This window comes from Panthera onca, chromosome A1, assembly GCF_046562875.1.
Source record: "Panthera onca isolate mPanOnc1 chromosome A1, mPanOnc1 haplotype 2, whole genome shotgun sequence".
NCBI lineage: Eukaryota > Metazoa > Chordata > Mammalia > Carnivora > Felidae > Panthera > Panthera onca.
In genome coordinates, this window is record NC_138339.1 from 229,434,480 (window position 1) to 229,461,530 (window position 27,051).

Here is a 27,051-nt window from a genome sequence, read left to right on the forward strand (position 1 = left end):
CCACGCAGGCTGATGTGGAATTTTGAAGAACTTAGTCTTTTGAAAGTAAACTGAAAAACAGAGATTCCTGAGTATTGCCATAAGTAATAAATCTCTACTTCCAACTTTTTGAAATTTACCCTTACCATTCCCCTACAAGTTCCAATTACATTAAAGAAAAAGAAAACAACTTTGTGCTTTGATACAAAGCTACATAAACTCAGGCTTTTAAAGGATTCAATGTCTTTCAAATAGACCTATCTGAGCAAGAGAAATAGTAGTGAGCCTTTATTGGAATTCACTTTAAATGTATTATACAAACATCAAAAATAACACCTCTTGGGGTGCCTGGGTGGCTCAGTCAGTTAAATGTTTGACTCTTGATCTCCGCTCAGGTCATGATCTCCTGGTTTGTGAATTCGAGCCCCGTGTTGGGCTCTGTGTGGGCAGTGTGGAGTCTGCTTGGGACTCTGTCTCTGTCTCTGTCTCTCTCTCTGCTCCTCCCATGCTCACGCTCCCTCTCTCTCTCTCTCTCTCAAATAACGCTCCCTCTCTCTCTCTCTCTCAAAAAAAAATAAATAACACCTCTTGCTATGGCTACAGAACTAACAAATGCACAGTAACATTTTTTGAATCCAGCAGTGAGCCGCAAAATCGACTCACGTGTATTGCCCCGTAAGTGCACAAGTACAAGGACAAAAATTACTAAGCATTTTTCAGCAGACCAGAAACGGATATGGCACGGAAGCTTACGTCTCTGCCAAAAAGTACAGGGGGAAATAAATAGCCCCTTTTTATGAAAAGCAACAATACTGAAATTTGATTGATACATTTCTTGAACATAATGTTCTTCTACCTGGCACTCAGCATCCAGTGGCCTGTCACTCTAGGCCCACAATAAAGATTTGCTGGTGAAAAGGACTTACACTTTTTCTTTCCCATTTTTCCTGTTTAGGGACGTTTAAGGCATCTCACTGAAAGGAACAAAATTGTCTACCTCTAATTAAAAGAATGCTATGGCACATAGATTTTTAGACGTGACGTTTACTCCAAAAAGAAAATGCCATCCAAACAAATGCCAAGCTGAGTGAAGAAAAAGTTAGCCCCAAACTACCCCACTTAATAAAGTTTCAAATAATGGCATTTAAACTATTATTCTGGAAAGAGGGATGGCTCAAAAGATGTCAGGGCCTAGTCTTAGCATCTCTTTAAACTTTGGTACAACTTCCCAGCTCCTTAGGGAAATGCACTATGACAAACAATTTCAGAGACCCTGATCTGCCACGGTGAAGGAATAACTCCTCCTTGTGCCTTACTGCTCTCTCCTCCTTAAACTCCCCCGTGACCTCTGGACCCAAGCTGGCTTCCCACCCTCTGCCAGGGGAGGGAGTCCGGGCAGCCTCAGAATCTACCCAGGCACTCAGAGGGTTCCAGGGATCAGCACAATTTGGGGCAATGAGAATTTGGGTACTTGATCTTTGGCCAGTTTAAGTTATAGGAGAGCCCTGTGTTGGTTGGTTGTAAGACATTAAAGAAGGTATCTTCACGTGAGGACGTCCACGTAAAGACGCAACAGAGTGTAGAGGGTTCAGAGGCGGGCTCTAAAGGTACTAGGCTTGAGTTCATATCAACACTGTGTGGCCTTAGGCAACTACTTCGCCCTCTCTGTGCCAACGTTTCCATCTGTAAATGGGGATATAAATACTACCTACCTGAGGTTATTGTAAAGGTTAAAGGAGACACTAAATGAAACACAGTGCCAGGCACATAGTAAGTACTCCAGAAATATTAGCTATTATTAGCAGAAAGAGTAGCAGAAAAATAAATTTCAAAAATAAGTGAATGTGGAAAAGGTACCGTACTGAGGTTTAAATGATTAAAACTATAAAACCAAGAAACATTCCCTAATAGGAGGGTAGAATTCATAAAGATAACCTCCACCGATCTAATAAAAACTTTAAAATGCAAAATTTGTAACCGTCAGGCAACCATATACTTAACAAATATTCTTGAATTTTGTTTCCCAACTCTTCAATTGTGATTCTTACAAAGGTCATTTTTAACAGATGATGTCGAACATCATCTGCTATGTATTTGTTTAGAGACTTGTTGTGGGTTTAACACCATCATACTTAATTATTTTAAGCTCTGGTGCTGCAAAGCAAACCTCTCAGCGTCTTCTTATGCCCCAGGATCCTCTCAGGAGGTACAAAGCCGAGCTTCATAGAAAAAGCTGTGTCACTCTGGATTCCTTGCCTTTTCTCCTACTGTGTTTCTCCCGCCAAGGTCAGAAAACAAGTAATCTGAATCTGCCCATTGGCCTTTCTTCCTTCCTGACTGTCCTTTTGAGGTTCAGTACTCTGTCTTTAGAGCCCTTGTTAGAGCAATTAACATAAGGCTGAAACACATGCCTTATTTTGTAGCAGAATCATCTGCAAAGAAAGATACTGACGTCCACGGACATTATCTGTCTAATAAGGGACCTAAAGGTAAGTGAGCCGAGGATCTCCTGTCCTCCGACTTTCAGAAAACAAAGAGGTGTTTCTAAATGACTCACCAAATAACCTCTTCAGACAATAGATCGCTGAGACCCAAGTTCTCAAACTGGAAGTCCAGGAAGCCACTTGAAGAATGATTTTTTTTTCTCATTTACTTTAAAAACAGACAAAAGATTCCGACTCAAGTATAAATGCATGGCAGGGACTCTGAACACAGTTTTTCTAGGACTCACACTTCCTGTTGTTAAATTATGCTTATTACTGTTCAAATGCAGTAATGAAACATGCCACGGAAATGTATTTGCTAAGGATTCTTTTAAAGTCCTTGACTGTCATTTTTTTTTAAGTTTATTTATTTTGAGAGAGAGAGCATGAGTGGGGGAGGGACAGAGAGAGAGAGAAAGACAGAGAGAATCCCAAGCAAGCTTCACACTGTCAGTGAAGAGCCTACAAACCGTGGGATCATGACCTGAGCCGCGATCAAGAGCTGGAGTCTCAACTGACTAAGCCACCGAGGCGCCCCTCTCATTTTTTTCCCCTCTAAATCGGGAAACTTAATCATAATCTTTAAAAAAAAAAAATCACCTGTGGAATCAAAAACACCTTTGGAAATCTGGGGGAAAACAATCCATCTTTCCTCAGAGCTTTAAAGTCTACTATATTTAGTATAAAGACGAATTGAAACAGGTGTCGTGGCGCATACTCACCAGAGGCTCTGCCATGATGATGCGAATCTTGCGCTCAGCCTGAGTGGTAAAGTTGACGAATAAACTCTTGAGGACATATTCTCCTGGTTTGCTGTCTGGGTCCACGTTGATGGGTAACATGGTTGGCGGCCCTTTCTCTCTCTGTGTGCCAGAAACAGGTGGAACCGGAGGCTTGATATAACCGTTGCCAACTGGAGAAGCTGAAAAATACAACAGATGTTCTTACCGGCTGAAAATAACATCCTAAGTACCCAGATTGGCTGTATTAAGCCATCAACGTACGGATATGAATCATATGAAGAATGCTGCATTTGATGTCATAACCTGGCCGTGTTCTTTGGGAATGGTGTCAGGGGCACTTGAGTGGCTCAGTTGGTTAAGTGTGTAACTTCAGCTCAGGTCACGATCTCACGGTTGGTGGGTTCAAGCCCCACATCTGGCTCTGTGCGGACAGCTCAGAGCCTGGAGCCTGCTTCAGATTCTGGGTCTCCCTCTCTCTCTGCCCTTCCCCAACTTGTGCACTCTCTCTCTCTCTCTCTCTCTGCCTCTCTCTCTGTCTCTCTCTCTCTCTCAAAAATAAATTAATTAATTAAAAAAAGGAATGGTGTCAGAATGTAATTATTTTGATTACATTAAGTTTGCAGTATGCCATGTTTGATAATCTCAAAGTATTTCTGGTTATTGCACTGCTTTAGGTAAACTATGTTTCTTTTTTAAAGTTTTTAACGTTTACTTTTGAGAGAGAGAGACAGAGTGCAAGGTGGGGGGGGGGGGCAGAGAGAGAGGGAGACACAGAACCCAAAGCAGGTTCCAGTCTCTGAGCTGTCAACACAGAGCCCAATGTGGGGCTCGAACCCATGAACCATGAGATCATGACCTGAGCTGAAGTTGGATGCCCAACCCACTGAGCCACCCAGATGCCCCTAGGTGAATTATGTTGTAAGCATACAACATAATTGTTGATGTTGAATTATGAATCCTACAACATTTAAGATGTTTTTTGCTTGTTTTTTATGTGCCAGGGAAATGGACTAAGAAAATGTATATGGAAAAAAAGTGATTTCCTGTCCTGGTTTTCCTAATGGCCAGGAGCTCTCCATGCTTCATTCTAAACAAAGAAAAGACTTCTGGGGTGGTGACTTCCAGAAGTTTCCATGACCCAGAAGTTTCAGAAGCCCATTTGGCTCTTGCTCCTGAAAGAGATGCCCCTCTTGAAAGATTAAAGGCTCAGGCAGTGCCCCATCTATGCCATCCGAGATGTGCATTTGACTTTTCACTCACGCCACCATTCGGCTCAAGTTGGGATACCTCTCCTCACCTCTTCCAAAATGTGCAGGTTCCCTGCTTGGATTAGATCTTGAACAGAGGCAGCTGTGAGAGTCCCTAGTGAGTGGCCTCCTTTTAGAATGCAACAGAGTCAGACAAGTATTTTAATTTGATAGAGAAAGCAATTTTTATTCGTAAATGAAAATTTCACGTCTCTCTACGTTTTACTGTACTTTGGCACGTCAAATTCTGACATGCGCTATCTCCTTCCACCTAAGTACTTGTGACACGGTTGGTCATGATAGCCAATGAAAGAAATGTTGAGTTAAGTGGCTTAGGACAGGATGATGATAACGTAACTTTTTTAAAGTTTATTTATTTATCTTGAGAAAGAGAGAACAGGGGAGGAGCAGAGAGAGAGAGAGAAAATCCCAAGCAGACTCCACACCATCAGCATAGAGCCCAATGCGGGGCTCGATCTCACGAACTGCGAGGTCATGGCCTGAGCCAAAATCAAGAGTTGGATGCTTAACCAACTGAGCCACCCAGGTGCCCCAATAAAGTAGACTTTTAAAAGGAAGACTCTCCAGCTCAGGGTGGCTGAATACGGAGATTAAAGAAAAGATGAAGAAAAAAGGGGACTTCATTTGGATGCTGGTTTGGATCGTAAGAGAAGGGTGGCCTGTCACCGATAATGAAAGAGGGAAAAAGTTCTCCAGGAAAGCTGAATACTTTTCTCAAAACTGAAAATAAACTCAAGTCTTCTCTTCCCTTCTTTCTATCCCAAGTAAAATTCTGAGGAAGCCAATGAAAAATTGTATTTATTTTATTGGATGACAAACACGTCCTTGTGTTAGGGTCTATCTCTTCTTTCTCTATGCTTTCTCTCTAATCCATTCGACCTGCCACACAGTTGAGGGGTCCCTTACATCTGGAGGATCTTCCCATATCTCAACTACCACCACACTTTATGGCTTCTCAAGTTATAAAACTAAAACATGTTTTATGCATATTATTCCATTTCTTCTCCATTCTTATGAGCTCCATCCTGGTCCAGGCCTTTGGAAACTTATGGCTCAATTACTATAGCAGCCTCTGTGCTGACTTTATTTCATTCCTTTCATATACCAAATTTTTCTTTACCATGGCTTTACATTTTTTTTCAGTTTATTTATTTATTTTGAGAAAGACAGAGACTACGTGAGCAGAGGAGGGCTAGAGAGAGAGGGAGAGAGAGAGAGCGTCCCAAGCAGGCTCCACACCATCAGTGCAGAGCCCAACACGGGGCTTGAGCTTACGAAACCATGAGATCACGGCCTGAGCAGAAACCAAGAGTTAGACGCTTAACCAACTGAGTCACCCAGGTGCCCCTTCACCATGGCTTTAATTATAACTTTTTTTTTTTCCTCAAGATTTTCACTGGCTCTTAATTACCATCCAGCCTTCACACATGGTCTGGTTTTGATAGCCTTCAGCAGTTTGCTTCCACCCTGTCCCCAAGCCAGGCTGATACCCTGGCTGGCCCAGGAGCACACTCTTCCCTATGCCTTCCTCCTTTCTCTCTTCCTGCTCCTTTCCACTCTTCTCTGATCATCTCTCTTGTCCTTTCAGAGCCACGTGCAGATCGATCTCCACAAAACCTACCTCCACCTGCCCACTCTTCCCTGGTAAGTCTGTATTACCAGATTTAGACACTTAACTCATGTTCTTTGGCCTTTTACAGCCTACATTACCTAAGAAAGACTCAGAAGATAGCTGACAAGAGAAGTAATTATCAGTTGGTCACACAGTTTTGCCAAGGCTTGGCCCCGTAACTGAACCATATACTCTTCTCCGTGTTATCCTCTGAAAGTTCCCGAATAAGACTGTAGCCTCCTAGTCTAATACAGAGTTCTTTATACAGATAATACTCAGTAGATCTCCTTAAATAACTACCTGAAATGACACCTTACTTTATTTCTGTACATCTTGACTCATAGGGAGGGAGCTCTCAGAGACGAATCAGTAGTTAGAGTCATTAAAGGGAGAGGGTGCAGTATTTGCAAGGAAGAGTCATTAGTTAAACAGCACTTGAAGCTGCTTCCTAAAAGGCATGATTGATTCTAATCGGACATATTCAAAATCAGGTGATGCAAATGAAGTTCTGGCCACTCCTCTGCCTTTACCTGCTTCTCCTCAGTGCAGGTGCCTTTTGGAAATGGGAAGCCTGGGATCCCAAGACCAACTCAATAAAGGGACTAAGGTCTCCACGAGGTATTTTCCTCATGTTTCCAGGGCATTGTGCCATAGGGCTGGAGATTGGAATAGAAACTGAGAAAGTCTAAGTGAAGGACAATCTTTCATTACCTTTAGTTTTCCACAGGATTTAATCCATTTCTAGAAGACAGCACTAATCAGCTTGATGTAATACGTAATTGCAAGATCAGATCCATAATTAAAAGACTCTGGGGCCTAAAAGTCCCGACCCCAGTGAGAGAAATTTCAAGAGTGACCTCCGGCAGTCTTCTGAAATGTTGCCTCTTGAACCAGATAGCTGAACTCCAGATACCAGGATGTGTCTCTGATGAATATTCCATTTAAACGGCCAAGGTACCAATTCACTGCTGTCATAAAAAAAAGTTAGTCACCTGTACCTCAGAGCCAGACATCCTTGTGAGTGCAAGAGTCTACACAGCCTTGGAGAGGAACTATCCTAGCCCAGCAGAGCCCTGTGGCAGAGCTGAAAGAGATTCGAGGGGAGGGCGCCCATCATTCCTGTTTTAAACAGATCAGCGGGGCATATAGAGATGTAGTAAAATTTAATGGGATAAATGTCCTTGAACGAGACCCACTCTGTTTTAATAGCTCTCTGTATCCTACCATAATTGATTCATAACAAATCCTAGCCTTTTGTCGGAATAATTTTCAAAAGTAAACATATGACGTAGCACCTTTCGGGAGCTCAGTTATTTGGTGACAATACATATTCCCTGGTAGTCAAAATTGAGTCACAAAGTCTCTACTAGTCTAAATATGAGAACATTACCACTAGAAAACATCATTAGATTTTTCCCTGTGTACTGGCTTTTAATCTACACATAATTAAGATCCACTGCCCAGTTTTGAAGTTCACAGTAGTCTGGAAACAGAAAATTACAAGGAAAGATGCAACATCTTGGGTAGAAACTCTAATAGCAAAAGAAGGCCGGGGGGAAGGCACTACTCTAAAAAGGCTCTGTAACTTACAAATGCAGTTGTGTGAAGCCATTTGGCACAAGGCCACAGAATCAGACACTCTGACAAGTGTGGGGGCAGTGACAGATCCATCTAGCATGTTGTCACAACTAATATTCATGATGATGACCTTAAGTCCTATGGAAAAGCTAAAATCAGTTTGATATGTAGTCCTGTATTTGAGAAGGTGGGAAGAAGAGTGATGTCAATTTCCAAAAGGTAAGCCTAAAAAAAAGGTTTGGGGTATAAAGGGTAATTAACAACCTTAAGAATTTCACTCTGAAGAATTAATCTCTTTCTTCATAGGTCCGATTTTTTTTTTTTTTTTTTGAGAAAAAGAGAGACAGAGAGACAGAGACAGAGAGAGGGAGAGAGAGAGAGAATCTTAAGCAGGATCCATGCCCAGAGTAAGCCCTACTCGGAGCCCTGATCTCATGACCATGAGATCAGGACCTGAGCCAAAACCAAGAATAGGTCGCTCAACTGACTGACCCACCCAGGTGCCCCCATAAGTCTAATTTTTAACTGGAACTTATTTTTTATTGCAACAGACAAACCAGCAATGCAGTAATAGTCACACTTTGGCCCCTCTCTGGCTCTGCCAAAGCAGGCAGTAAGTACTGTCTGAATCGACTCTTCCCACCACGGTGTTGCCACTACTTTCTGTCCAGCCAGGCAAGCAAGTCGGCCGGATGTCAGGATTCCCTCCCAGACTTCGCGGAGACCGTGCCATCCATGGTGCCTCCATGGTGGGGCCTCTGGAAATAGGGATCCCTGATGATGAAAGGGTCCTGACAGGTCACTGTTATCTTCCCCACCTAAAAAGACATGTTGAAGGAACGATTTGATTTGCTAGATTAAACGCTTTCTCTCATTTAAATTTTCCTGCATGTGATAAATTTTTGAGCTTCCTCTCCATCTGCTTTAACCATCTCTCCTTCTCTTCTTCAGCTCATCTCCCTATTTGCACACATCAGCTCAACGTCCCTAGAAAGTCACTCAGACCTGGGTTCCTGTGGGCGGGGAACAGAGGCACGGGCCACAAGGGCATCACGTTCAGTTATTAACTAGGACCTTCCTTACTGAAACTTTTGGGAATTTGCTTTCTGTTTAGATTTTCTCATTGACATTTTCCTCTTGGATTTGACACGTTCTAATTTTTCTCCATTGCCTTCTTGTATCTTAAACGGGTTTTGCCGATGCCATTATTTTAGCCCAAATTCGGTTTCTGTCTGGGTTTGCAGGATGGCTTCAGGAGCTTCTTCCCCTTGTTCCCTGAGTCTCTATTTCTTCTAGTAAGCAGGGCCCATTCCTTAGTCTGGAGGAAATCTGTTTGAGGCTTTTGTGGCCCATTCATTAGCTCTTTATTAGATCTATTTCTAACTGCAAACGATGATCTCCTGAACGTGACTATTTTTTTCCCCAGTGTCATGGACTAATAACATGAGTTTTAGGCTGGCCGTTCTTAGCTGGCTAAGGTCTTCAGTAAACTTTCCCTGAATTGCCAACATTTCCAGGAATTATTAACTTCCGAACTGCGACACCAATACAAATACCCCACAACTCATAGTTTGGCTACATTTTTATTATGTCACTGCAAGGAAAGTTAATGTTATAACGAGTTTCCTCATATGAATGTCCCAGAGGCTGTAAGTGGCCCCACATGTTACAGGACAACAATTGGTTTTCTCAGTCAGATTTTCAGAGAAGTTGATCCCCTCACTTGTTAAGGCTGTCATTCATTCGTTCACTCATTCATTTCGACCAATATTTCTTTAACGAGTACCTGGGTTTCCAGCACTGTTCTAGGCCCTGGGAAGGTAGCAGTCAACAGATAGTTCCCGCCCTCACAGAGTTTACGGTTTGCTGAAGCAGGACCATACAATCCGCAATGTTTTGTACACACACACGCACATATACACCGCAAGTCAAACTGCAAGTCAGATCGCAGTACGTTCAAAAATGAAGGGAAATTAAACACAGTGAGGGAATAGAGGTTCAAATGTTGGGTTTGGAACTGCCGTGGAGAGCAACGAGAGCCGTGTGCATTCTTGGTGTCTAAGGAAATCCAAACACACTTGGCTTGGGCAGGATCTGCTTCTCTGACCCATCCCTTTGACCTGCCCATTTGTGCGTCTGTTCTGGTTGGGAATGAGAATTTTAACCAGGCTGTGAAGAGCATGAATCAAAATGCCCATTGGACGTGCAGCCTTTTCACCTCCCCTCACAAAGTATATGACTCAGGAAAGAGGCCCATCCTTGCCGGCTTTTTTCCCCACTTATAAAGACAGACAAGCGCAGAGTTAGTTGTTGACAATATTCAGTGCTTGCTCTGATGTTCCCAGAATGGGAATCAGACTCTGAGCGTTTGAAATCAAGAAGAAATGGTTTCCTTTTCTTTTGAAGTGCCCCTGAGATTATATGGCGGTCACTGTTCAAAGTCGCTACTCCTCTTAGAAATGGAGGTCCGTTTAAACAACTCTACTTCCTACAGATCACTGTAACCTATCTTTGAACACAGGAGTAGATTGATTAGATTTCTTTGTTCACAGTTGGATATATGTTATTCTTTCTGCCAGTTCTCAGCACCTCATTCGTTTTGTGGGTTCTAAGGGCAAATCCTGTCAGTACCCAAGTGCTGGGATCCTTCTTGAAGACTTGATGTTTCCCCCCCAATCCCTCTTTTCCTGTAAGACTTTTTCTGTTTACTGGCATTACAGGAACATTTCATAAAACATAACAAACCCAGAATGACGCAGCTACTGTGAGAACATGTCACACTGTGTATAGAACTATAATAAATTGTCCACTAATGCATTTATAAGGGTGCTTAAGAAATGGTATTTTAAAAGGTACTGCAAATACTCAAAGTGGCCATAAACTTTAAAAGTCATGCAAAATACATTAGGATAAAAAGAAGAAAAAATCCTGCAAATGTGATAGGAAGAATTATTTTCCTCTGAAGGGTATTCTTAAGAAACGGAAAATGTTGAGATTTAAAGAAACAATTAGTTTGAGCAACAGAAAAACATTTCTTAACAAAGAGATGGATAACTCTTAATTTTATATGTTTCAAAACTGGTCAAGAAGAGAGTACAAGGCAAAAATACTCAAATGCTTTTTGCCTTGGAAGAAAAATATATTCAATGGCATGGTAAGTTCTTCTTAACTAATTTCTGTAAAATTCTGGTAATGTGAAATGTTCCTTGCGTTTTCATTGATGAAATGCATTCTTCCTTTCTCAGGCTACTTCACTCTCTCCATTCTCTAGTCCTCAAATTGTGTGCCTTCGAGTTTCAGGGTCCACAAGATGGCTCTAAGATAGTTACCGTCTCTTTTTTATATATATATAAATTTTATTTTTACATTTATTTATTTTTGAGAGACAGAGTGAGACAGAGCGTGAGCGGGGGGAGGGGCAGAGAGAGAAGGAGACACAGAATCTGAAGCACACTCCTGGCTCTGAGCAAGAGTTCAGCACAGAGCCTGACACGGGGCTCAAACCCACAAACCGTGAGATCATGACCCGAGACGAAGTCGGATGCTCAACCGACTGAGCCACCCAGGTGCCCCATGATAATGTCTTTAATACTCAAAAATAATCTTGGAAGGCCAACCCCTCTCACTTTTACAGATAAGACCATGTAGGTGAAGAGAGGTTAAGTGTCTTGCCTAAGGTCACAGAGTGGTTGACCCAGGATCTGATCCCATGTATATCTTCTGAGCTTCTTGTTATGATCCTGAATTTAAAAACAAACCAGTTGTTTATGAGGAAGAATGAATAAAATAAGTTCCCTTACCCACAGTTTGGCCCTGGTATGAGCCAGTTTGGGGACTTCAGGGGACGAAGAAATAAAATACAGATGTCGTGATTTGGAGAATGTGCCAGCCACAGAGGTCCATCCTGCCAAGTTCTCTGTCCCCTTAAACTCGAATGCGTCTTTTAGCTAGTATAAGGGCTTTGGGAAGGCTAAGAGTATAAAACAGAGCCAAGAATTGAAGACCCATAAAATATACGAAATCTGATTACTGACATACATTAGAAAGATCTAGAGACCATTCTTTCCTAGATATACTGATGATATCAACTTTAACTGGTTGTTATTCTAACAAGGAGCAAGTGAACTTCTGTTCAGTCTGCAACCTCTCCACACCATTTTTGTCTTTGGTCTCCTAGAGACTGGATACCCGGGAGAGAGTGAAGGAGTTCAATAAAGAGAAAGTAGGCATCAAGTCACTGCCCTGTTTTCTTTTCTCTCTTCCTTTGACTTACAGTATTTTATCTTACAGAAATGACAGTAACACTTCAATGATTGCCTTTCTAAATGTCTGTCATCTGCTAAGATGCAATTACATGGACCTTCCCCAATTTTCAAAGTAGGTACTGTCATCAGAGCCTGAACAAATGTCTGCCAAGATCTGTGAGCAAAGGAAGATGAGGTTACATTGACATTTCAAGGTCCTTTCTCACCAAAAGGAGATCGAATAACCTTCTAGAGGCAGGATAATCCTGAATTTCAACTTCCTTCTTCTCAGCAAAACAGACAAACTGCTCTCATTCATGTGCCCTCCACTGACTGGCCTCTCTTCCTTCTCTCCTTTTCTTTTCTTCTCCATTTTCTTCCTCTTCTGGCTTATTTTGTGCAGCACAAATCTCATTAATTTGCAATGCATTAAGTCAAACTTTAGGATAAACTGGACAAGGCTTTGTATTTTGTTTTTAATGGTAACTTTCAAAAGGATATGCTGATTTACAATGTGAATCGGTGGTGATCAGAATCTCGGCATGTCAGATTTGCCTGGAAGGCTGCACCCCACCTGATTCAGCAGGTCTGGGATGGGGCTCAATAACCTGCATTTCTAACCAGTGATAACCAGTTCTAACTAATCCTAACTAGGCATAACCAGATTATGCCAATGCTGTTGGCCCAGGAGTACAGTTTGATGTCTCTGATATAAATAAATGGGAAAACAAAGAGGACCAATTAATCCAGTTAATAACATTGTTTTTCATTCCATTTGCCTATAGATATGCTTCATTAACTTTAACTAAGTTAATGCTCTGGAGGCAAAACATAGGAAGAACACCAAATGGGGAGTCAAAGGTCCTAGTATGGCTCTATATGAACTTGGGGGATGAACTTGCACCAACTGGGCTTCAGTTTCCTTATCTGTTATTTTTAAAGAATCCAGGCCAGGTTGTCCTTTCTAGCACCAGTATTCATTCTATGACTATATAAAATATATAGTCAAAATTAATAAAACATCACTTATTCAATACTTGCACAGTTCAAAGAATTAACACTTACCCATCAACAGATGAATGGATAAGGAAGATGTGGTATGGATGTATGTGTACATATACCTACAGTGCATGTTTCATGGCATTTGTGACAACATGGATGCACCTGGAGGGTATGATGTTAAGTGAAATAAGTCAGACTGAGAAAGACAAACACCATATGATTTCACTCACATGTGGAATCTAAAAAAAACAAGCAGAATCAAACCTATTAACACAGAGAACAACCTGATGGTTGACAGAAGGGTACAGGGATGGTCAGAATGGGTAAAGGGGAGCAGGAGGTACAGTCTTCTGGTTATGGAGTGAATACGTCACAGGGATGAAAGGCACAGCATAGGGAATATAGTCAATGGTACTGTAATTGCTTGTGTGGTGACAGATGGGAGCTACACTTGTGGTGAGCATAACATATAAGCTTGTTGAATCACTCTTGTACACCTGCAACTGATGTAACATTGTATGTCAGCTATACTCAAAATTTTTTTTAAAGATTAACATTTGCTTTCCCTTGAATTAATATGAATTAGTGAGATTCTATCATCTATCCTCTCTATGTGGGAAAGCTTTACGAATGATCCTAACCTTTCCCCTTATTCTCTGGCTCCACTCCCTTTCCTGAGACTAGCTAGTGAGACTAGTCCTGACCACTAGCAACTTTCTCTATTACGGGTGGACACACAAGGAAGCCTGTCTTTATTCCTAGTTGTAAACCCAAGACTTGTGTTAACATTAAAAAAGAATTATGTACTGAGAGTCTTTCACAAAACCCTATACTAACTAGGCATTATCTCTTTTCTAGGCCATCGATTAGCCAGACATTATGGAATAGATGGCACTCGACCCAGGTCTTGAAGGATTCTGATAGGTAGAGATGAGAAAGGGGCAACCCAGGCACAGGGAATAGCATGGCAGGTGCATGCGTCTGCTAAGAATCTCTCCTCGTTCCTCCCTCCTCTCACCCTCCTACCACACATCCCTATCTTAGCACGCATGTTCAAACTTTCTCTTCACTAAGGACTGTAAAGTCCTCAAGAACAAGATTACATCTTGTCTTTATTCCATGTATTTAGCACAGTATCTGGCATAGCTAATTAAACAACTGTGCTTGCTTAATCTTTGTTGAATGGAACCCATCTGATTCCATAATACAGTCTTCGTGTGAATGAAATAATGGAGCAAGTACATATATATGAAAAACTTAAACTCTCAAGTCCTATAAAAAAATAGAGGTGTTTAGTTCTTATTATTAGAATTAAGGTTTTGAAGGGCAAGCCAATGTGAGTTTAGACTATATTTGGAGGACAATTGGGAGTTAGCAGATTTCTGGGAAGAATGCTGAGCTGATGTTATTGTGTAGGGTGGGCTCAAGAAGGGCCGTTTGAGGGACAACACAAGTTAAAGACCATTGCAGCTACTATGGGAAAAAGAACAAAGATGGAATTTGAAACAGGATAGAAGACAGTGCATCTTACACAAGTGAACCTGAAATCCAGTCCTATCACTATTCCCCAGTAGAGAAAACATGCACCGTAGGTTTCCTGATGCGATGTTACAATAATTAAGGTGTTTAAGAAGCATTTTTAGAGTATCAACTCTAGAAGCCTTTTCAAAATTCCCTACCAGTGGCAAGATATTGGCTAGAGTTATGACACTCAACCACTGAAAATGGTGTTGGCTGTGTACTCCTGAATGACAGAGGGGCTCTCAGGCTCCTACCACTGGAACAGAAATGATTTTGGCAGTGTGGCAGACAGGGAGTTGTAACTTGCCCTATGTCCATGTTCATCAAGTTTTCAAAACATTGTAGCTAATGTCCATTTACCAAAAAAAAACAAAAACAAAAACAAAACAAAACCAAAACAAAACAAAACAAAAAACGAAACACCATGGGGCTATAGGAACAAGTTAAATGTCACCCTAAGGAAGCAAAGCAGTAATTCAAAGGTAGGTACATTTTACAAGAAAACTGCACTAATTTCTACAAGTCAATGGAGGAGATAAAAATGGGTAGGATGATTAAAGACTTAGGAGACAGAACAACCAAATGTAATGTGTGGACCTTGTCTGAATCTTGATGAAAGCAAACCAACTGTTAAAAGACATTTTTGAAAATGACAATCAAAGCAACTTGAATGTGGACTAGAGATTAGGTTACATCAAAGAATGGCGGTCAGTTTGGTTACGTATGAAGTTAGCACTGTGGATAGGTAAGAACGTACCCATATTTTCTAGAATGTACATTGACTGTATGGCATTCAAGGAAACGATACCTATATTTGATTTGAAATGCTTTAACAAAGAGAAAGGAGGTATAACTGAAGCAAATCTGACAAAGCCTTGTTAACTATTGAATGTAAGTGATGGCAATATGTTATATATCGTACTATTCTTTCCCCTTTTGTGTTTGTTTGAAAAATTTCATAATCAAACTTTTTTTTTAAAAGATAAGCCTCATTTGTAAAAAGTTCCCTATATCTTCTAAGGGCAATAATGAAGGGATAACAGCATTCCTTCATTATTTCATTGAACTCAACTCAATTAAAAAATACATTGAAAAATCAAACAACACATTTATTCCAGGTTCGATCACATAGGTTTTAATGTTCACTCAGATTTCAGGCCCAACAACATCCTTCCACATTAACTAAATGTGTGGGATGGGTGGTGTGGATCTCACGGGTGTTTACACTTACAATACATGGCCAGGACGAACGCAGGCAGGATGCCATTTACACAGGCATCCTTTATCATACCTATGTTACAATAATACAGTTTGAGCCTTTTCAGAAATATTTGGGTCTCAAAAGTGTCTGAGTGAGATCAGTTAATCAATTCACTAAATGGCAAAGTTCCGCTGATCCTTGATATGCATAAGTAACACTGCAAAATTCTGTGGGGTGGTGCAGAATTCAAAGATAAATTTAAAAAGACCACCTGAGAGATTCAAAGAATGCAGTGCTTTCAACTATAAGATGCCATGAGGCAGTGTCAGGTTGAAAAGCCAACCGATGAGCACATAAAGGTAGGAGAACATTCGTTAACTTATTTATTTCACTGGTTCATTTAATCAGTCATCAAGTATTTACTGGAGGCTCTGAGCACTGGGTCAGCTGCTGGGGGGAGCTGGTAATATGCAGGGAAGACAGGTATTATGTCCAGAAATATAATTACAAAAATGGGAAGTGCCGTGAAGGTTGTTGTAAGAGAGGAGCAGGGGAGACGTATCCTTGACTGTGGGGTCGGGGCGGGACTCTCTGGGATGGTGGCCTTAAAGATGAGACCTAGAAATAACTGACGATAGATACAGTCAAAGAAGGCATCGAGGCTGAAGAGAATGGGGGCAATGGGATTGTAGGAATTCATGTAGGTGGGGTTAAAGGGCACTTGATGGTGTCTCACTTCCTTCTGGTTTTATTAGAGGCTGTTCTGGCCAGCCACTTGATGGCACCTCCCTCTAGCCCTTTACCCAGCTCTGCTCTCCTGCAGGGCACTGACCTCCTGATGATATATGATGACACATTATACACTTGTTTTCTACCTGTCTCCCCTACTCCACTTAAGTGCAACAAGGGCAAGGTATTTGTTCTATTCCTTTTGTAACCTCACCTTCTAGCTTAATACCCAGTGCTCAATAAATATTTGTTGCATTAAGGAGTAAGAAAGCATTAAGATATACAAGGTCCTGAATACCCAGCTTAGAAACCCAACATTCAACCCGAGACTCACATTAAGTCTATTGAAAGAGCTATTTCTGCAACCAAGCAAGATGCTGACAAATAAAGCACCAATCTGCCCAGGAGTAGAATATAGTATCACGGATGACAGCCTGTCATTTCTGTAGAGAACTTGACTATTGGTGTACTGAGAATGCCTGGCTTATGGAATCTTTAGAGAGGGTCGTCAAAGTACAGGTTGTGACCCACTACTCGATCATGAAACCTATTTCCTGGGTGCTAACCAGGATGATTTCAATGAAATAGAATAGAAAACTCTACAAGAGAAAATAGCGGGTGATGGCACCCTGCAGAGTGAGGTTAAGTAAGCACTATTTCACAAAACTTGTGTTTTCAGTCTCTGTCTGCGTCTACAGATACGTACGGTGTGTGTGTGTTCTGAGTCATAATAGAAAATGTGTTTGTTTGTTTGTTTTTCTGTGGGTCCTGCTCAAAAAGGCACTAGGTACAATATACGTTTTAATATGCAATCTATTGTAAAATATATACATATGCATACGTATACAATAATATGCATATACATATGTATGATATAGAGGTCACGTATATGCATTATATAATACATATGATTAACACAAGACACATTTCCAACATCTACAGTGAAGGAAGAACACCCAGGGCGGGATACACAGTAGAAGCTCAGTCAGCAATTGTTAAAAAATTAACTGAATAGGTTAAATTCTTTGTAGTCTAGTTAGTTTTTTATTTTGTCAACAGCAAAACATTTATTAAATTCCTGCTTCATGTGCACTTATTTATTGAGATGCCGGCTCATTAAATTAAAAAAAAGATTCTAGGTTTCATTAGATTCTTAAATAGCTACGGACATGTACAATGACTACGTAAAATTCTCTTGATATGTGCCTACCAGAAGTTCATAATCTAAGACGGTGATAAATCTGTGAATTCACAGAAATATTTGTTGGTAACGATCCCTTGTATAAGTTAAGTTATATTATTTATTGGGAGTAAGAAAGGCAGTGAGTAAAAAAGGACTTAAGATGGCTGCCAGATCATGGGAGTGGTCCATTCAGTGGAAACACAGTGAGAGTCAGTTACATTTACAAGAGACATCAAACAAAAACAATACTGAGTAGTTCGCATGAGTCCTATTATGATATAGCATTTTTCCAAATATATGAAACTGTAAGTTTTATCATTTAACTTGTATGCTTGTTATACATCAAAAAAAAAAAAAAAAAAATCTCTTGAGAGGGGAAAAACAAAGTTCCCTAATACACAGTCAGCTTTTATAAACTACAAAGTAAGGAGTAAATTAATGACTATTAGAGACTTAATTCCTACAAACAGAATTGTATCATATGTAAATATCTAATAGTTTCACTAAAGATAGTGCAAAAGAATAATTAACAAGTAATTAAATCTCCCAAATCATTAATAAACAAAATGTTTCTCCTTTGTTAGAGCAATATGTTGTGTCCTTACTATCTACAAATTTACTTTTCCTACCTTCATTAAATCGGAAGTTAAACGGTCGATATCTAAGATGCATGTAATGAACCCTGTGTCATGGAATTTCCTCTCATTAATTTTTCTGAACTCTTGTACAATATTTCTTACAAGGTTATGCTAGAACTAATGTAACCAGGCTATTACTCTGATAAAGGAAAAGCACAGGCATGCAATTTGGACCCATTTAATGTTGGTTTACCCATCCTATCCTGTTTTTTAATTCATACACAATAAAAGAAAACATTTTATTTGTTTTCTTGTTGGAGAAGGCTAAGCCAAAAACAAAGGAAAAACTGCTTCAGGTTTATTTCAATGCTTTAAACAAAATAATTGAGTATTTACAACATTAATATTTAGAAGAAATCAAGCCTAATCCTGCCTCCGTTGTAATATAAGATGCAACGGTATTAACTATCTTCCAAATACTAAGCTATTTTTCAGATTGCAATTTTGCAGCACAGATAATCATACCAAATCTTTTAGTGAAACTTCAGGGCACAGAAAAATTCCATTACGTCACAGCTTGTTGTTCCATAGACTTATATACAAAAAATCACCTCTGAAATACTGCAATCCCAAACAGAAACTTAAAAAGCATTATTCCTGCCTCAGAACAGTGACATCATAAGTAAATCTCCACATGTAGATGCAACTGCCCCCCCCCCACTCCGCCCCATCCATTGAAACCTGTAGGAGAATCTTCCCTACATTCAGCACTTAACTGAACAACGATCCACGCCATACATGCTAACAGCCTTTCATACCTACCGAGCCCTTTTATGAAGCTGATCACACAGGATCGTCTCCAACAAGCTGTTGTAATCTCCATGAGCCTGAAAAGGAACCCAAACGAACAGTCTGGAACTGCTACACAGACTATGTTCCAAAGCAAAAAAACATAATGACGGACTCCATGGTCCGGTTGCTCACTGGCACCATAAGTGTCTCAGCGGCAAGGTAGGGCTCTCTTATTTTTGGCCCAAGGTGTATTTTTAGTCAGGTGCTAAAGACCTACAGTAGAAGACAAACTAAAACAGGCCTTCCGTCCAGGGCAGACTCTTCATACCAATGGGACAATTTTTAGCTGCACAGTACGACAGTGACCTACAACTCACAGAGTGCGCGTATGTCTATATTTATCCACGAGAACATACTATGCTGACAGATTAGTAAAGCCGCTCAGGGCACTCCAGGAACATGAGCCCGACCCACATGGCTCGTCATAAACAGTCCATGCCTACCGAACACATGCGTTACCCACAGATCTAACCCACCGGTGCTGTTGTGTTCCTGTGACTGAAGAAACGTAAGAGCAAAGATAACACGGGGTGGGCGATAAACTGTTGCTTTGGGAACTAGGAGCTCTTGGCCACAAGTACAAACAGCTTTAAACAGCTTAAATTCTTACAGACAAAACCAATAGCAGAGAATCCCTATTTGAAGCCAAGAGTCAGTGAGAAACCATACACCCTTAAGGAAAAATGAAACGCTGAACATCTGTTGATGCAACTAGTAAAGGAAAGTGATTGGGTTTAAATCTATAGTCATATTATTTGAAAGCATAGCTTAAATCAGCTTGTTAAAAACTTAATTTATAAGACCAAGAAGAAGCCAATATTGGTGAACATTAGGTATTTCACCTCCAAAAGAAAACAGATTGAGACCAGTGAAGAGACCGAGAAGGAAAATGTAGTTACTGGAAAACAAAATAAAAGTGTAACTAATTGATCTTTCAATGGGCATTATTTCCGACAGAAGACTTTAATGAGGGTCAGTGAAAATCTATTTCTTCACTAACATAGCCGCAAAGAGCACGAAACCCAAGTCGTTTTCTATTCTTGATTTACTCAGGGTCACTGAAGGTTTTCTTTAGCAGTATAGATTGGAATTACAAAACAGCACGGTATGGGGAATTGATTGATGAACTGAAGCGTTTCACAGGAAGGGGGGAAAAAAGTCCAGATTACCCAAAGGAACACTTCAAGTGATTCAGGCAAGCGAAATGTGAGCAAAGATGCCCCACGGTACCACTGAGTCTTACATATTCAGGGTTTATAACCTTTTTTTAAGGAGTGGACTAATGTGCACATGTGGCATTCGGTTTATTTTTTACTAAAAAGGGGTCCAAACAATTATAATATGAGAGCGTGCCTATGGAGGTATCTGTGTTTTGAGTAACAAGGATTCTTTTTCAACTCTCTTCTTTCCACATCTAAATTGGAATCAAGACTTGACTGAAAATTTGCACTTTGTCAGCTTAGAATCTCTGGTGCTATTATTAGACCAGCCTTTCAAATGATGTGACTGTCATTCAATTAAAAGAACATGACTCAAAACAGCCTGATAGAAATATGAAAAGCAGTATTTGTCATTTTATTTTTCACTCTTTACAGATACCCTTTACCAAACAACATTTAAGGGAAGTGAAAAAAACCAGACAAACAAAAAAATGAAAAAAACCAAAAAGGCAGGAAAGAGAACATTAATGGGGTACTGAACTGGATTCAGGTACTCCACTGGGCACTTTTCACATAACATTTCATTTGGCCCTCACAGCAACTTTATAAGGTCGGCATTCACACCTCTGGTTCAGTGTCCATGGAAAGGAATAAAAATAAGAATGTCCAAGGTCATTCAGAGGCAGCTTTGTCGGACTCCCAGGGTCACTGCGTTTATTAATTTTTATTCCAGTACTTTCCTTAACACGAATTGAAACTTCTAAGCAGTGGTTGCCTTAGCGTATTTGCCTTTGTATACATTGAAGAACAACCCTCAGATAATCCACTTATTTTTTTTTTTTTTTACCCAGAAATTTCACCTATTCAAGACCCAGCTGAATTCCAGAGATTACAGTCTTATTCAATGCCCTCCACAGTCTATTCATCCTTCTGTGGTAGCCAGGCACTTACTAGTTTGGGGGAGCATCAAAAGGGCATGAACCACATTGTTCTCATCTTTGGGTCCCTAGGACCTAGTAAAAGTTGAATTAATGAATAATCAAAGGTGTCTTTATAGTCAAAACAGATGGCACGAAGTCCTTCTATTAAAGCTCAGAGTCTTTGATACTGAGTTTCCACCTCACCCCATCCATCTCCACACAGAACTTATGTCTCCTATGGTGGACACTATTCTAACACCCTAATTTCAATTTACGTTAGATTTCTGTTAGATTAAAAGCAACAAATCATAGATGGGTGAAGGCTCTTAAAGTCAGGCATGCTGACAGCTGAGTAAGTGACAGTTGTCAGCTGATGGCTGATAGAAAAAGCAGAACCAACAAAAAGCAGACATAAAACTTATGAAGGGTAAGAACCTACAGATAATTTAGTATCAAGAGTTGACCCTTAACATTTTAAGAGCTCCAAAGGTAACCATTTATTATAGAGTCTTTAGTAATTCATACATGTGCTGATGATCTAAATTATGATAGCGCCCCATAGTCACAGATATAATATAGAAAATAAGGTAATTAATGGAAGGAATCCTATTCAAAATGATTGAGCTAAAATGTTTTGACACTTCAAGGGTTAAACTTCACGACTGGGAGAAGTTTGCTCAGAGCTCATTTGTTCTCTGATGATGCTAAATAAATGTCATGCATTTTAAACTACATTAATATAATCTAAATTTAATAAATAAACTGGATTACAGGCATGTTTAATTGATAGTTCCATAATAACCCTCAAATCTAAATTAAATTATTACTTTAACAGTTCATCTAATGTTCATAAAAATTTCCTTTCTGTTTCTGGGTGGCCTGGTGGCATGACCACAAATATTTTTAAGAGCGAATGGAAGTCCAAACCCAATACACCTACCTTTACAAGCTTAGAAGTGGCAGGGAAGCTCCTGGGTGTCTTTAGTTAACCTCACTGCTTCAGGAAAGATTGTTCTTGGGCTACTGGCTGACTGATAGCTACTTTATTAGCATGAAGGTTAGATCATATAACCATTCTCATTCAATGTAGCTTACCAGTCTATTCACCTTCCTTAAGGTCAATGTCAACCCATACTACTTGTTTATGGGAGGAAGCAATAAATATCCTTTAGACACCAACCAAGAAATTTTTTCCAGTTTGAAGAAAAAAGCCAGCATTTAAAATCATATTTAACACTACCTATATCATTCAAAACCCTAAAGTGATAAGAAACTTAAGTTGATGAGGATTCTTGTTTGTTTTTTTTTTTTAATCATTGGTCTTATAAATCCAATATTTCTCACTGAGGCTTTAGAACTAGTTTGTGATACAGTTAATGAAACATTTCACTAATAAAGTAGTTACACTTTATATGCATAACAACGTATCTATTAGTTCTGGAAATTTCTGGACATTTAGTAAATACAAGTACTAAAGTATGATCATGAATACGGCATGAAATACAGTTAACAATAGATGCCAGTGTCACAAGGATGATATCTTTTCACTACTTTTCCGCGATATAACATAGTACAGAACATATCCATTCATCTGCATTAATAAATCTTTCAGAGACAAAGAACCTCTGAGGCTGTCTTAAGGTAGGAATCAAGTAAAACATAGGAATTAAGTACAACATAAGCAAACCTCACCTTCAGCCTTGCCTCTTCCCTGTAGGAACCATAATAACATCGGAGAACCCCTAGAAGACAATGTGTCATTGTGCTTGGAAGCAGTGTCTATCAAAGAGGCTTCGAGTTGTGGGTAGCTTTTGCCAAGCGTGTCGTTGCCTCAAGACATATGTGGCAAACAAACGGACCTGAAAATGTTTACCAGGAAGACCTCTAGGAAAATACTGGCTTGTCTTGGCACAGGCCGCCTCTGCAACCAAGCCACTGTTAAAAAGCAGTGATCCACCAATAGGCGTGCGACGCTTGTTGGGCACAGATTGTCTGAACCTACGTCGAGGCTCTCTTTAAGCCTCCAGGTATCACCCGTTCTCTTATAAATTACCGGTGGACTTAAACCCAGCCTTGGGGAGGAGAATCAGAAGGGATTCCATGTGAATGGGAAGTGAAAGGACTTCCATGTTACGTGTTCTTGAATACTCTAAATGCTTTTTCTCCAAAAAGTTTCTCCCATGACTTCCATTAATCAGTTTACAAACATTCCCCTGTTCTATAATCATAATCCCTAACTGGATCTTTTCCCTGCCTACAGTCTTTAAATTATACTATTTTGGACAACTGTTGTATTGATCTTGTTTCTTGAATTTAACTCATTTATTTGGGGCGGGAGGATGGGCCTGACAAAAGCCCAGAAATTACCCAAAGCTGGAGAGCTTTATAAAAGGTACAGATTCCAGGGCCTCATAAAGACCTATAGAATCTCAGGTTCTGGTGAGGCTAGAGTCTGTCTTTTTTAAAGGCTCCATAAGTGATTCTGACGCGCAGCCAGGTTTGAAAGCTACTGATGGCCTCTGGGAACATATAATAATAAATGATAATTGAGGATCTTGTAACTGTCTCCCTAGACAGAGGAATGCAGGGGCAAGTTTAAAATAGTTACTGTCTGAACAGAGCCATCAAGCTGCTAACCTCAAACCTACAACTTCCAACATAATGAAGCATCAGGAAGTAAGCCTAAAAATCTTTGGGTTTGCTTATTCTGTTTTTATTTTGTTACTTACCTTAAAACAGCCTCACAGCTTCCTTTTCTCTGCCCCAAATAGATATCAATCCAAACTCGGACTAACACAAGTTCTCGCTCCAGGTCTGACTTTTATTTGCACACAATTCAAGTAGACTTATTTAATTTTTAAACCCTCAGCAAATGGGATGCACTAAATCAAAAGGCAAGATGTAACAAATGATCACCGGATGGATGCAAGATTTCTTAAAAGCACTCGCACAATTAATGACAAGGCCAACAAAGGCAGGGCAATGCCATGCACTTTAGAGCAAACCTCCTGGAGTCCATTAATTGTCCATAAAGACATTTCTGAATAGTGTCCCACAAAAAAAAAACAAACCATGGGGAGTGGCATGTGTGCTAAGGGACATGGTGTCAACAAAGGGCGAAAACTTCTGAAGGATTTTCATATTTTCATCCCAAACATCTAAATACTTAATAAAATGAACCTGACTGTGGGAACTCAGTTCTGATAGACTCATTCACTGAAGGTCAGGCAAGCATAGCCAGAATGAGAGTAAATACTTGCACCGAAGCGAGCATCCTTTGAACCAAAATTCCTGAATTTGAAGTTTTGACTTAAGGCATGAACCTTTCCTATAAAGTATATAAACTCTAGTGACATGGTTAATGCCAGGAGCTCAGGAGATAAGCTCAGAGCCTTTTTGGCCACTCAGTAAGAAAGTGTATAGAATTCAACAGTGTCCGATGGCTCCTCAAAAAGTTAAAAATAGAACTACCCTCTGATCCAGCAATTGTACCACTAGGTATATACTGAAAAGATATAAACATACAGATTCGAAGGGGTACATGCACCCCAAAGTTTATAGCAGCATTATCAGCAATAGCCAAACTATGGAAAGAGCCCAAGTGTCCATTGGCTGATGAACAGATAAATAAGACGTGGTGTGTGTGCGTGCGTGTGTGTGTGTGTATCTATATCTATCTATCTATCTATATATACACACACCATATACAATATTCCATTGTATATACAGCCATCAACAAAAATGAAATTTTGCCATTGGCAATGACGTGGATGGAGCTAGAGTGCATTATGCTAAGCAAAATAAGTCAATCAGAGAAAGACAAATACCATATGATTTCACTCACGTGTGGAATTTCACAAAACAGATGAACACATGGGAAGGGGGAGAAAAGAGAGAGGGTAACAAACAATAAGAGACTCTTAATGATAGAGAACCAACAGGGTGGATGGAGGGCGGTGTGGGAGGGATGGGCTAAACGGGTGATGGGCATTAAGGAGGGCACTTGCTGGGAGGAGCACTGGGTGTTACATGTAAGTGATGAATCACTGAATTTTAGTCTTGAAACCAATACTGCAGTAGGTTAACTAACTAGAATTTAAATTAAAAAAAAGTATCTTTCGGCTAAAAAAAAAACCCCAAAAGACTAACAGTGTCTAAGAACAGGCTACACTGAATGTTAGGGACCCATGCAGCTAAATATCCCATGTCCATTTCCATTCAATGAATCATCTATACTGGTTTTATTTAGAGGCAAAGAAAAATTTCTAGAAGAGAAATTTATACATAGCAATGTATGTAGTAAGAGTACCACTCTTCTGAAGGCTATAATTGTTTTTCTGCCAAGTTAAATTTTGCCTTTACAAGTGCAGCAAAGGAGTGGGGAGAAGGCACGAAGCTTTTTACTACTAAGGAATCCTTGTCCCCCACCGCTTTCGTCTTCATAACCTTGCTCTGCCAAAGGAGTCTTTTAGGCAACTCAGTCTGCAACACGTTCTCCTTGTATTTGGGGTTATTAATATTTCTGAGAACCCAAAAACATGGCCCAACAAAGGGTCCTCCTTCAGGTAAGACATTGTGTCCAAGGCAGTGCCTCAGGAACACACCTGCACCTAAAAGAAGCAAAATACAGATTCCATATGGCAGCATGGATCCATACGACCGTGTGTAAGGGCTGTTTCTGCCACACAACTAGCCGCGAGACCTTGGGTAAGTCACGCAGCCCGAGACCCAGATATTCATATGATAAATTCAGACTTATACTATGGAAAACCAACAATTCTTCTGCAGCATTTTAGAACTAAACATCCCTGAGGCTAATCTACGGAGTTTCATTCAAAGGAGATCTCATAAATCTAGCAGGCAGAATGAGAAGCTGCGTGTCAGACGTCAGCGCTAAGCACAGTCAGTATAAGGCAACTCCCAAAATGAGTACAAGTTTGGAAGGTCTTTATTTTAATATTATGAAATGACGAAATGCCTAAAAGACCAAGATCTTACTGAAAAACAATTCAAGACAGTTTTACCTGTGCTGTTTCATACAAGCCACATAGAGCAATAAAGCACTTGAAGTGTGGCCAGAGCATAGGAGTTACTGAATTTTAATTTGTTTAAATTAAAATGTAAAACGTGAGGCTTGATTCAGTTATTGAAAAAAATTTAGGTATGTTTGTAAGAATTGCATATGGGAGACTGTATTTAAGCATAAGTTTTATGAAATCGAAATAAATATTTTGACCAATTTGATGTCCAAACTCAGATGTGCTGGTCGTGTAAAATACTTATTAATAATCTCATGCTGATTACATATTGGAATGATATTTTTGATATATTGATTTAGGCAAAATATTTATCAAAATTAATTTCAGATGTTTTAAGGCTCGGTTTAATGTGGCCATTAAAAAACTTAAAATTGCCTGTGTCTTGCATTATGTTTCTATTATACATGCTGTTCTCAAGACCAATTATTGCTTTATAAGACAGATATATGGGAAACAATTTTTGTCAATGACCATGGAAAGCCATTAAGAAAAGCCACAGTGTTGCATATTCATGAGTTAGTAAATGCCAGGAGTCAGATATATTCACAAATAAATGGTAAAAATATTGATTTAATAAGCCAACATGTATTAATCACTTTAAAAAGTATCAGGTTGGGAGGGACTGAGAGGTGATTACCTTTATCCCCACTTGACAGCTGAGAAAATTAACTTGTCTAAGATCGCACACCCAATAAATGCCAGAGCAAAGGACTCAAATACAGCTTTTCTGGCCCAGAATCTTGTGCTCTTTCTAATATACCAGATTGCTTCCTAGAAGTTGAGAAGCAAAAACACCATAAAGGATCTCTCTGGTATTAAATGCTTCCACATGGCGCCCGAATCCATATAAAACCAAAATATAAAACTGGGGAACAGATTTTTAAACATCTTAATAATCCTTTAGCACAATTTCCATCCACATTACAATTAATCCCACACCGATTTGTAATAGCTCCTGT

At 39.9% G+C, this 27,051-nt stretch overlaps 1 protein-coding gene across 10 annotated transcripts in view; it reads right to left on the bottom strand.

Moving 5' to 3' along the window:
* Positions 1–27,051, bottom strand: part of FRY (FRY microtubule binding protein) — a 443,455-nt gene that overhangs the window by 211,124 nt on the left and 205,280 nt on the right. For 8 of the 10 annotated variants that reach the window (XM_060637419.3, XM_060637417.3, XM_060637413.3 and 5 more), the window contains one exon: positions 3,185–3,384. In XM_060637419.3, the coding sequence (XP_060493402.1) occupies positions 3,185–3,304 (120 nt within the window). In that variant the 5' untranslated portion in view covers positions 3,305–3,384. Of the gene's footprint in view, positions 1–3,184; positions 3,385–6,796; positions 7,054–18,943; positions 21,793–27,051 lie in introns of those variants that run through there. The other 2 variants (XM_060637415.3, XM_060637418.3) reach the window with 2 other exon arrangements.